Consider the following 12,434-nt stretch of genomic DNA (forward strand, 5'->3'; position numbering starts at 1 on the left):
TCAAACGACAAAATATAGAGGCAGTTCAGGAACCCTTCTCACACGCGCCTTCAGTCGGAAACCCGGACGTCGGTTTAAGAGCATCGATCGAGTCAGAGTCTAGGATGTCTGATCGAGTGGCGGCTTGAGATCGTCGATCGAGTGGCGGCTTGAGATCGTCGATCGAGTGGCAGCTTGAAAGTGTCGATCGAGTGGCAGCTTTAAAAGTGTTGTCTGGGAGTTGCTGATCGAGTCGTGTCTTGAGGGTGCTCAGGAGCCCTCCTGGGACGTATTGGTCGATTCGCTGCTAACATGTCCGATTGAGTGGGAGCTCTCCTTTGCGTGCAGGTCGAGTCAGAAATATGGGAGTACATTCATCTAATAAAATGGTGATAACTCTTGAACCACGCTTCCGATTGGCTTGTAATAAACGGCATTGGAGAGATGACTCAATTCCTTACAACTTTGATGAATACTTCAAAAGCTGAATCCCAAAGTAAAATATTCACTTGACTCGATCAAAGACGTGGAAGGTTGGATCGCTGGGTAGTGTAGATCAAGTCGCTGGACTGCTTTTCTGCTTCCTGTTTGCTTTTGATGGTTTGGACATCTCTTAAAACACCTGAAACAATTCCAATATGTAAGATGCATGGAAGACCAATGCAAAGACTACCTAGATATGCATATTATGCAGAAGAGACTAAAAACAATGCAAAACAATGAGTTAAGAAAACAAAATGAATGACAAATGCATGATGAAAGAGCGTAAAATATATACATATCAATTACTTCATTTAGTTTTGTGATACAAAATAAATGATACAACATATCTGTTTTTTTGTAGTGAGATATTCAAGAATAAGAGTAATTAAGGCCGATCAATGAAACATGGTATACCAATATTGTTTCCAAAATTGTTGGTAAAAAAATGAGCGGAACAGAGTCGTTCTCAGTTGAAATATACAAATCTTGGTTGAACGTTCGAAGAATACAATTGAAACGAACAAAAAGAATCTCAGAGTTGATATCATTAAGCCATATACCTTGCAAGCAGCACCGTACGTAACGGTTGTTATTAATGGTGGACATATATGACAACACACGCAATAATTGCATAATACTATATAAGTTAGTCAGCTAACAACTGTCATCACATACTAATTACAGAGCACTAGTTAAAGAATTACGTTTCGTCAAACCAATTTGGTATTTATTAGGCCAATTTTACAAAAGCAACGAAAAAGAAGAACACCTAAAAAGAAAAATCTCAGAATCAAGAAATGGATTCATCAGACTCTGTTCTTCCTCTTGACGTTTCTGTTCATCTCCCAGTTATCGATTTCTCAGACAAAACCCTAAAACCAGGAAGCTCGAAGTGGGAGGAAGTAAAGATTGATGTCCGTAAAGCTCTAGAAGACTACGGTTGTTTCCAAGCTTCCTTTGACAAAGTGTCAGCGGAGCTGAAGAAGTCTGCTTTTGAAGCCGTGGAAGAGCTTTTCAAGTTGCCGATTCAGACCAGACAGAGAAACGTGTCTACGAAACCCTTCCATGGGTATCTTTCTCACAATCTTTATCAGAGTTTTGGGATCGATGACGCTAATGTTTTGGACAAGGTCAACGACTTTACTCAACAGTTATGGCCTGATCATGGGAACAAGAGTATTAGAGCATCATTACTCGAGTAATTTAGTGGGTTACTCTTAATTTTGGGCCCAAAATTATATTATAAAACCAATATTTGAGTCCAATACGCTGAGGATCTATTCTATAGGAAGGTTTGGTAGCAACCCCTTGAGCAACGATACGTGTCATATTGTGATTGGTAAACTGATAAATATAAAAGGTATTTTTTTTTCTTCACATTTTTTTCATTCTTTCTCGACCTCTCTCTTTTCTTTCTCCTCTCTCTCGTTCGTGGGAGATAAATCGTGAATCGACAGTCATCGGAAAAACCAACCGATTAACATCATATCGTTGATTTATCCGGCTAAATCTCGATGATTTTGGGATAAACGGAGGGTGATTGGAGATTGTATTGGCCTAACCCAGCCTATTAGGGTTTGTCACTTCGGTTCTCACGATTTGGCGACGGCGAAGGTTCCACAGTGGTGGGACAACGATGGCGGAGGAGTGGTGGGACAACAGCGGATGTCCGACGAGGTCCACCGTCTAACGAATTGGAGAGATACGGTTCGTCTTCTGATCTATGTTTTTTTGTGTTTCTGTAATTCATCTTCGTATGGTCTTTAATTATTAGGGTTTCGTATTAATTCGATTGCTTGTTAGAATTGTTAATCTTTGCTGTCGATTTGACTTATTAGGCATCGATTGTGAGATTAATTTGATGTTCTTGATGACTTGTGTTATTGATGTTTAACAAGATTGTCTTGTTTTCTGCGAGATTCTCATGAACTGGATATAGCGGTTAAATGATGAAGAGTGGTGTTGATGAAGTGGTTTACCGGTTGGACAGTCAAAATTGATAAGGTATGGACCTATAACTATCATATGTTGTTGTTAGGTTTTGACTATGATGTGATTGGGATGAATTAGTTGGTTTTATTGTTCTTGTTCTGTTTTGTTAATCTTTCTGTTATAGATTGTTCTTGTTCTTGTTCTAACTGTGAGTTCTTGTTCTAGTTCAGATTACATATTAATTGTTCTTGTTTTGTTTTGATAAAACTGTGAGTTCTTGTTCTAGTTTGACGTTTTTTATAAATAATTGTGCTAAAAGGTATGATTTGGGATGTTTTGCCGTGTCCTGTTTTTTTTTTTTTGCTCAAGTGTTTTAAAATATTTTGGAAACCCGATTGTTGTTCTTGTTCTTGTCTGTTTCTAGTTTGAATAAAAAGCATAATTACACTTTAAACATCCTTTTTTAGTTAAACATAAGCTTTCATTAAACACAAACAATGTCTCCTAGAAATCTTTATCGTTTGTCATCGGATAATTATGTTGATCTTTTGAATTCTCAAATAGATCCCAACGTTTCTGATAATCCTAACCCTCCACATTCTACTCAATCCTCTCATCCTATTCAATTTAGCAACCCATTCTCTTCTCAGCCACCCCACTTTACCTCAACATTCTCTTTACAATAACGACATGAAGAAGCCAATTATGCTTGGACATTGCTGGAGGGAGCTGAAGCACGATCAGAAATGGATCACAGAAGAATGTAACCACAAGTGGACTAAGCTTGCATCTGAGACTACTACTAAGAGCAATGATGGATCTGAGAAGAGGCCTCCGGGTGTTAAAGCTACAAAGAACAAAGGGAAGAAACCGACTGTTAGTATTGATGTTGAGGATGGTTCTGTCCATAGGTTAGATAAGATCATTGCAATGAAGGATCAAGAACAAGCTGCTAAAGAGAGGCACGGCAAGATGAGATTGCTAGACAGCTTAGTTAACAAGAGTGAACTAACACCCGCTGAAGTGCTACTTAGAGACAAACTAGTAGATCAAATGTTGACAAACATTTAGGTTTCAATTCTTTTGATTTGTTATGTTTAACTCTTGTGTGTCTTTCTCATGTTGTCACCATTCTATGTCTCTCATGTCTGTATGTTTTGTTGTGATTAACTCTACTTGTATTCTTTTGTTTCAGGTTTCTCATGAAATGTAGCTGTGGACAGTCACGTGAAGAGAAGAAATTGTCTTGTTGTGGAACATGTCACGGATTTGGGATGTTTTGTTGATGTGAAGGGTTATGTCTAAATGGCTTTTGATGTTTGTAAGGAGTGTATGGCTTTTGATGGTTGTAAGGATTGTATGGCTTTTGTAAGGGTTATGTCTAAATGATTGAGTAACCTTCTTTTGGGTTCTCTAGTAATAGGGTGATTTTGCTTAAGTTTCTCTTAGAGTTACTTTACTTAATTTAGTATTAATTATATAATTAATTAATATGAGAGTAACTATAGTGGGTTACTCCACTAATGATGGTCTTAGGTAATGAATGTGAAGTCAACCTTTTTATTATTATTTATTTTTGCATAATAATAACATATTGATTCATAAACGCAATTTTCTCGAATATTTGTGTTATTGAAATAGCGAGACGTTACTCCAATTCTCGGAGAAATTCTCTGAATTGGATGTAATGGTGAGAAGAATGATAATGGAGAGTTTTGAGTTAGAGAAATACATTGATGGGCATCTTAATTCTACATATAATACTCTTCGAATGATGGAGTATACAATACCTCCTCTTCTTGATGCTGATGACGAGGAGTCAAAGGTAGGTTTGCGTGCTCATACCGATAAGAACATGATCACGATACTTCATCAGCACGAAGTTGATGGTCTCGAAGTGAAGACCAAGGACGAAAAATGGATCAAAGTGAAACCATCTCATGATTATTTCCTCGTTATGGTTGGAGATTCTCTATGTGTAAGTCCTAACTTCCATCTTTTTTTTTTTTTTTTTTCCTAACAAACACACACTTCTTAAGTAATTCGAGGTTAAGCAATCATATCCTTGTTAATGTTGCAAGGCAATTTTGAATGGTCGAGTGTTTTGTCCATATCACCGAGTCATGATGATGGGAAAGAAGAAAAGGTATTCGACTGCGTTGTTCTCAGTTCCAAAACCAGAAGTCATCATTGTTCACCAGAAGAGCTTGTCGACGAAGAACATCCGCGTATATTCAAACCCTATGAATACAAAGAGTTTCTTCACTTCTTGACCACAGAAGCTGGACGTAGCGCTCAATCAGCTCTTCATGCTTTTGCTGCCCTCTGAAACACTTGATTTATCAGAAATAATCAATAATGTATGAATGCACAACTTCGTGTTTGTTATGCGGGGTTATGGTTACTATTTTTTTTGGCTATCCTTAATATGTCTTCACATGCATACTCAAGACATAAGAAATTTAATAACTCATCGTCACTATGAAGAGTATTTTTTTTTTTTCCAGAAGAATAGCAACGATATATATTTTTTTTTTCAGAAGAAAAGCAACGATATATTTTTTTTTTTTCAGAAGAAAAGCAACGAGGGAAAAAAATTAAAAATACCATTCTCATTCTCTGGTGTTATAACGGGTTATATATATATTACACATGTGTGGCACAGGATATGAACACTGCAAATTCTGAAACATAAAATCTTGCTATACTTGTATAGAGTTGGTACCAAAATCCAATGGTTGTTACTTTCATGAATAGGAAGCAGAAACCCGGAACACAATCAGATTCAAATGTACGCAAGCGAGCTTCTGTCAAAATCTGGCTGTGGCCTGCCTCTTGTTGGAGTCGGCGGTCTCTGGATATTCAGCTCCTGCAACAGATTAAAATTGTGCACTTATGGGTTCAGTGTCTGGTTCGTAGCTACATAAACTAACTCTACTAGGACTGTCCGTTCTTCTACGCAAAAAAAGTGAAGATTTTTAGGGACTTTATTGGTATCTGTAGATCACATAAACTAACTACCAACTACGACTGAGTTGCTCAGTTCGTGGCCGAAACAAAGACATTATGCTACACTTGTACATACTAGGAAAATGCCTTTTATTGTTCCAACTATATGTGTTTCTAGGAACAAGACAAAGACAGTCTCCTACACTAAGGGCGGGGTTCTTGTGATGGTAGTCAAGGTGTTGATGTATGGATCTGAATTTACTTGGAACAGAATAAGTAGTCAAAGTGCTGTTACCTGCATCCAAGCATCGTCTCCAGAATGTTCTGGAGAATTCTCCGGAGATAAGATGGGAGGTGGAAGAGGATGAATTAACTTAGGAACAATCACTAATCCTCTGCCAACCACCAATATAGCTCCCGCATTGTTCGCAGTTCCTGTTTAGAAAAAGTATCACAATGTTTTTATTTCTTGCCTATCCAAGAGTACAAACATAGATACAAGATGAAGTTTTTTGACGAGTTTTGTTTCTCCTCACCGCAGTAATTTGTGGCGGAGAAAAGCGTAATCAATTGTCCCTGTGCAAATCTTTCAAATCCATCCATTACACATTCATGGGCCCTAATAATTAGCTGCAGTTTATTCTTCTTACAGAATTCTGTGACTCTATCAGGCTGCAATATCAAGACTACGCCTTCAGTGACTGGCCCCCAATTTTAAAATATTAATGTAAAACGACAATAAGAGCGAATAAAGTTTTTTTTACCCCAAACGTGACAAGACCAGGTCCTCTGGCATTTGGTCTTAAACCCTCGATACTATCGTTCTCTGTAGGATCAGACCTGTACTTAGAAATATGTTAGTATGACTCAGGGATGTAAGAAATAGTGATCCATATGAAAGCAGGACCAGATAGGGTGGATTACCATAATAAATCCATCAGTACAAGGGATCCAGCGTCCATCGTTATGGGCCTTTCAATCTTCTCGATCTGTTCCACTGAACTGATTGACCTCCCAATTCCACCATGCATACATATAATTTTGTTCTCAATAAGTGCAGCGAGAGGAAGATAATTGAAAAGTTGGTTAAATCTTGTCCATGCCCAGATGCCATCATTCTCTCCCTGGTAAAAAGTACAGAGCAGGCTTAGTCTAAGCAGAAATAGCTAGCGACATAGAAATTGTATATGTCTGCAGAGAGGCAAGTACCATTCTTTCTATGCATTCAAGACGGAAACCAAATAGTGCATTAATGTCAGCAGCCTCGTGATTTCCACGAATCAAGTGAACATTCTCCGGATATTCAATCTGCAACAGGAATATCTCAGAACAATAAAACCAAAAGGCACAATTCGAATGACACTAGTAATATGGGTGATGTGAAATGAGGCACCGTCTTGCCTTCAATGCTAGCAGCAAAGTTATCGTTTCCAGGCTGTGTTGTCCTCGGTCAACGTAATCTCCCAAAAATAAATAGTCAATATACCTGAAGCAAGCACGTTTAAATAGTTCAGTGAATATTTTTGAGCAAAACTCCACGTTGTTCAATCATTTGCTTAAACTTACGTGATATCACCAGCTGTTGAGGGAAATCCATATTCATCAAACAACCGCATTAAATCACCAAATTGCCCATGGAGATCTCCGAAGACTTTAATAGGAGCTTTTAGCTGAAGAACCGTTTGTTCATGCATAAATATTTGTTCAGCAGCATAACAGAGTTCGCCAACTTCGTAAGAATCCAAGAAAAACTTCCTATTGCCAGGAGGTTTCCAGTTTCGAGGTCTCAACAACGCAGAAATGACCTACAAACAACAACATATTAGTAGGTGTTAACTGCGACAGTGTCTAGGTTGATGATAAGAATGCACAAGAGTGATACCTTTTTATGTAGGCCTTGAGGAGACTTTTGTCTAGTGAACTTCTTGGTGGGTTGTGGCACATCGCTATTATTCATGGGAACCATCCGCCGGCTCTCATTCTGAAACTGATCCAAGCTTAACTGTCTTACCATACCGCCCAGACTGCCAACTGTCTCTTTTGCTACCACAACCTACAAAAATGAGATACTTTGGTAATCAAATAGGTTAAAGACTAGAAATAATCATATAACAGTTATTAAAGCATTCACTATGTTGGAAAGTATTTCGAACTAAGCAACCAATATGTGTAAGCCATAAAAAAAAACGTTCCATAAGAAAATAAAATAAACACAAAGACAGAAATATAATTTTAGGGATAAACGTACAGCTCTTGGATGAAGCCTGACATCTCCTTCAGTTTCAGTACCATCGGTAGTAGATTCTACAGTTGGCGAGTTGGCATCAGAGGTAGAGGGTTCTTCATCCAGAGTACCAGATCCTAATTGTGCTGCTCGCCAAACAGAGCTAGCAACCTCTGCTTCAGCTGCAGAAGCCTCCGTCAATTTCTCCAATGAATTTTCGTCCAAGCTGATATTGTTAAAGAGAAACGAAAGATAAGTCATGCTCAAACAACTAGACATAGATAAGCACAAACCAAAAAGAGTGTAAGAAATGGGATAGACCTCAGTCCCTCAGACATGGGGGTGGCTGGTTCAAAGCCGGTAGGAGGTCGTGCAGCATAAGAAAACCTAGGAGTAGAGCTTTGTTGGGTTCTATCAGATGCTAGCAAAGGAGAACTGATGTCTGATTGGAATGTTGAATTTTCAGCGACTAGAAAGTCGTCAAGCAACACATCTGTGCGGAAAGAAAATTACAGCAATCATCATATAGTGAGAAATAGTTAGATGACTTAAGGAATTGACTTAAACTATGAGATATGAGAAATGTAAGTGTACCAAAGAATCAATTTGGCCAAGTTAGGAATCTTGAAACAAGAAGACTATATGTACCGCAATAAACTTACGCATCTTGTTATTTTAAAAGAAAAATATCAGGCTAACCTCCTCTAAGACCACCATGCACATAAATACGGATGCCAACTGATGCGGCGCCATGGCGACAGCGTCGCATAAGTTCAAAAGACGGATCTTGATCGATTTGTCCCTTGTTGCCGCGTGCAGAAGTAACTTGCCCATTTCTATCCAACCATACACCGGCAGCAGTATCAAGCACTGGGAGAAGAAAGATTCCAAAACAGTTAGAAAGAGCAAAAATGGAGAACAGGGACCCTCATCTCCGGAAAAGGCTTGTGAAACAAAATCCACACAAAACAGCCATTGAGCATTACCAGCAACAGATGATTCAGCGTCTATTACGCGGCCTCCTCTCAGAACACCTCCACTAACATGTAATCTTGCACCTACAAAAACCTGATAAGAAAAGCAATCAAGGAACTCATTGCAATGGTATTGTAAATGAAAATCAAATGTCTCATCAATCATTTCATCTAAATGGAAAACAACAGTCAACTCAGTATCTAAAGCTACAATTTCCAGTCCTCTATGATACTAGAGTTGGTCAACACTTCAGAAGTTAGTTTTCCATATGTTTCAAAACTGAAGCAAGATTTGGTTTACCGCTGCATGCTGATATCTTGGAGAAGGAGCTACACCTGGAGCCAGAGTCCACTCCCATTGACCATTTCTATGCATTAGTAGCCCATAAGCATCTCCCAGTGGCTGCACACACAGGAATTCATAAGGGAATATACCAGAATTCATTAAAAAAAACTATTGAAAACATAACATCTTAACATTTGGATCTCAAAGCAAAAATAAGCAAAGCGCTTGGATTCGGAATTTATTTAGCTCTATATTGGAAAAAAGAAAGTCTACGAATTTCTGCACAAGAGATTAATGGAGGATAAAAGTATACCGCTCCCAAGGTGTCTCTTCCACCGCAGAGCAAAAACATGCCATCAGAACGAGCACTGCCAGAAGCATACCTATGCAGAATATCAAATATAAAAAAATCAGCAGGAGAACAGATGTTCTGCAATAGCCATTCAAATCATTTTAATGACTAACATTCTAGCACTTGGTCGGTCACCGTCTGGGTTCAATCTCTGCCATACATATGGTTTCTGAGCTGTATCCAGTGCCCAAGCATCAGAAAGAGCTCGTTTCCCTGTTGCATACACCGAAGGAAAATAATATTTGTTAGGATATCTAGAGTCTTTAAGAAATAAACAGAAGAACGAAAAGTAAAAAGTTTCCATACAAAAACAGAATAATGAAAAGAGACATATTCTTACCATCATTTCCGGTGACTGTAACAAGATACCTCTGAGAAACTAAATCCATAACATGGCCATAACGAGGGCCTGGACCCTCCCCTTGAACCACTACCCTGAACACGCATTAAAACGAAATAATTTTTGACATCAATAACATAGATGATAGCAAAGAGAGACGGAACTGGGAAATTTGCAAAGGATCACTCACCTGTGCCACTTGAACTTATCATTAGTCATGTCAAGAACATAAAGATCATCAGTAGAATGCCCGGCCGGTCCAATGCCACCCTGTTAATTAGACAAACATAAGTATTGCCATAGGACAGTGAGAACTGACCATAAACCTATCACATGTACGCATTGCCAGAAAAATAACCTGAAAAACGACCATGGTGCCAACTGCAGCTGCGGCGTGAGCAGCCCTAGGAGACGGAGGCTCACCAGCCGGTTTTAGCCTACACAATTCCAGAAATAACCAATCTTCCATGAAACCAATGTGGATTTTGCAAGAAAACAGTAAACCAAACACTGAACCTATTTGTTTACCTTGTCCACTTCCTAGTCAAAACATCATAAGAATGCACGGAATTGGTAACGCCAGCTAACCCTAGAAAACAGAACAACCCCAGCAACGCAAGCAGCATCAGGCAACTCCAGATCAAGGCCAAAAAAAAAAAAAAAAAAAAAAAGAAGGGAAATTTAAAATTCAATTAGGGAAACTTACTGATCCCAGGAACGGAAGAAGAACCGCCACCCTCAATAGCGGTAGCGCCGCCAAAGAGAATAAGGCGAGGACCGTGAGTCTTGGTAGCAGCAACGGAGGTAAGAGTATGAGCGCATCTAGGACCAGGAGCATCTTCTTCATCATCCCAAAAGGTTTCTAGGGCTTTATACTGAGGAGCTGGATGTAGCCACGGTTTCGAGCCCATGGAAACCACTTTGTCAAAATCGCCCACGCAACAGGAACGACCAGAAAATAAGAAAAAAAACGAAAACCTAGAAAGCGAAATCAAACAAGGAGAGAGAGAGAGAGAGAGAGAGAGAGAATACGGCACTGATGAATGAACTTGAGAGTAGGAAACTTTCAGATCGGACACAGAGGAATAAGAGACTTCACGGCGGACAACGGTGCCGAGTAACGACGGACTCTCTCTCTCTGTCTGTCTTCTCCCTAAGTAAAAGTAAAACCTTTCTTTTTTTTTTCTATATTTTTCTCTTTTTTTTGAATTAAATGAAAAAAAAAAAAAAAGCTCCGGCGATTTTTTGGAGGACAGAGTTTTCTTCGGATAGAAAAAGAAGGTATGCGTCTGCGCTGAGCTGAGCTGTACTCTTTTTTACTCTTCTCTTCTTTAGTCAACGGCTTTTTATGTGTTTCATGAATTGTCTGTCCAGTATATATATGCACACAAAAAAAGTTGTAATTTTGATCACTCAGATTTTTTTTTTTTTTTTTTTTGTACTAGTAGTGTTATACTTAACGTCTCTGAATATCTCAAATTTTAAATCTACAGAAAATTTTAAGAAAAACGTTTCTATATTGGAACACTTTATCGAAACTTTAAAAGTTTGAATTTTTTGTTTTTTTTTTCTTTTTCTTTTAGAAGAACATTTTATGAACTTTTCAAAAATAATTTACTAAATTATAGTAAAAATTTGGAATTTATGTTAGGTTTTAAATTTTTTTTGGGAAAATTTATAAATTAAAAAATATGTATATATACGAAAACTCAATTTCAAAAGGAATTTCGTGGCAGGCAGCCGTTTGCAAAAACGACAGAAGTCACAAATTTTTACGTTACATGAGTCAAATTGTTTGAACCAAAGATAAATAGAAATTTAGTTTTTCGTAACGTAACGTAAAAACAAAAAGAACCACGTGGATCGCGAACCATTATTCAAGTGAAACACATCTGCTCATACGAACTTGAAGTATATCTTAAAATTGTTAAGACCTTTTTTACACTTAAATAATTAATATCAAGAAATGGTGATATAACGACTCATACAACTAGAATATATCGGAAGAAAACACACTTAAGTGTATGACGCGTTACCCTCAGTAATAACATAGTAAAGATTTGTTGGTGGGTTTGTGGTGATACTATACTGATGAGAGACCATGGATGGTAGCTATGTATCCATAATCCAAGTACATAAGATAAGAGTGATAGGCAAATGTATGGTAAATATCATTGACTCCTTTTACATTTAGTGTCACTATGCCATGAGTCACATGACGTATGATATATACCATACTCTTTCAAATGCTTGCACTAACAACAACAATCACAGTGAGTACCGTCAGATTTTCAGTAATTTCCCCAGTAGGGGTTGCTGCGATCGGTCACTACCAAACAAACACTAGCGTTCTACCGTCAATGATGACGTGGTCAAATAAGAGTGGACGTTCACATAAACCCCAGCCCACGACCGTCATTGTAAACTCTTTAGATTTTCCAAATATACCCTCGATCTTACGAAAGACGGTCGAGGGTAGCATAGGTAAATTATAAATAAGATAATATAGCTCAATTCTTGGAGTCAGAGATTGTTTAAAAAAATCAGAATCAATTACTTTTTTTTTTTAACTTAGGAGTGATTCTAAAAGTTTTCTAGGCCCAAAAACTAATTTTCTTGGACCGAGAGAAACCATGTTAAATTTCGAATCTCCGTAATCAATGCTACTCGAATCCAGGTGATGGGACTTTTCTCCTTTTCCCACTGAACCAAGACGATTTGGTTCACTGCACATACTTTTAAAGCAACGATTTTATAATTCTCTTCCCCTATCTGATTCTCTCAATTCTTTGTATAAAAAGCTCCTCCTTTTTCAGGTTTGACCTTTGATCCTTTCTTGTGTTTTTATCGTTCGGACATGATTGGTAACTTATGAGTTTCATAGCTTAGACTTAAAGAGTATAAAAAAGTGTGTT

The 12,434-nt window shown here is 38.1% G+C and overlaps 1 protein-coding gene, 1 long non-coding RNA gene and 1 pseudogene across 3 annotated transcripts; 2 read left to right on the top strand and 1 right to left on the bottom strand.

Annotated features, from left to right (window-relative positions):
* The first annotated feature begins 1,245 nt into the window (after window positions 1–1,245).
* Window positions 1,246–4,834, top strand: LOC104737469 (putative 2-oxoglutarate-dependent dioxygenase AOP1.2; annotated as a pseudogene). The gene is made up of 3 exons (XR_015577455.1): window positions 1,246–1,660; window positions 4,036–4,372; window positions 4,476–4,834. The product of XR_015577455.1 is annotated as a putative 2-oxoglutarate-dependent dioxygenase AOP1.2 (transcript).
* Window positions 2,029–3,727, top strand: LOC109128502 (uncharacterized). The gene is made up of 3 exons (XR_015577456.1): window positions 2,029–2,169; window positions 2,402–2,466; window positions 3,590–3,727. It is a non-coding gene; the product is annotated as an uncharacterized LOC109128502 (long non-coding RNA).
* A 242-nt stretch (window positions 4,835–5,076) lies between the features above and the next one.
* Window positions 5,077–10,871, bottom strand: LOC104737468 (serine/threonine-protein phosphatase BSL1). Its single transcript, XM_087480294.1, has 22 exons — window positions 10,552–10,871; window positions 10,226–10,438; window positions 10,048–10,108; window positions 9,878–9,956; window positions 9,710–9,789; window positions 9,520–9,614; window positions 9,293–9,392; window positions 9,141–9,210; window positions 8,843–8,944; window positions 8,554–8,635; window positions 8,267–8,437; window positions 7,889–8,060; window positions 7,592–7,793; window positions 7,226–7,396; window positions 6,910–7,148; window positions 6,745–6,829; window positions 6,553–6,651; window positions 6,268–6,467; window positions 6,108–6,183; window positions 5,880–6,015; window positions 5,639–5,778; window positions 5,077–5,263 (listed from the first exon to the last, which is right to left on the bottom strand). Exons 2-22 carry the CDS (start codon window positions 10,428–10,430, stop codon window positions 5,180–5,182), a joined length of 2,649 nt encoding a protein of 882 aa, XP_087336420.1. The 5' UTR covers window positions 10,431–10,438; window positions 10,552–10,871; the 3' UTR covers window positions 5,077–5,179.
* Window positions 10,872–12,434: the final 1,563 nt, after the last annotated feature.

This window comes from Camelina sativa, chromosome 13 (assembly GCF_030686135.1).
Source record: "Camelina sativa cultivar CO46 ecotype springtype chromosome 13, ASM3068613v1".
Lineage (NCBI taxonomy): Eukaryota > Viridiplantae > Streptophyta > Magnoliopsida > Brassicales > Brassicaceae > Camelina > Camelina sativa.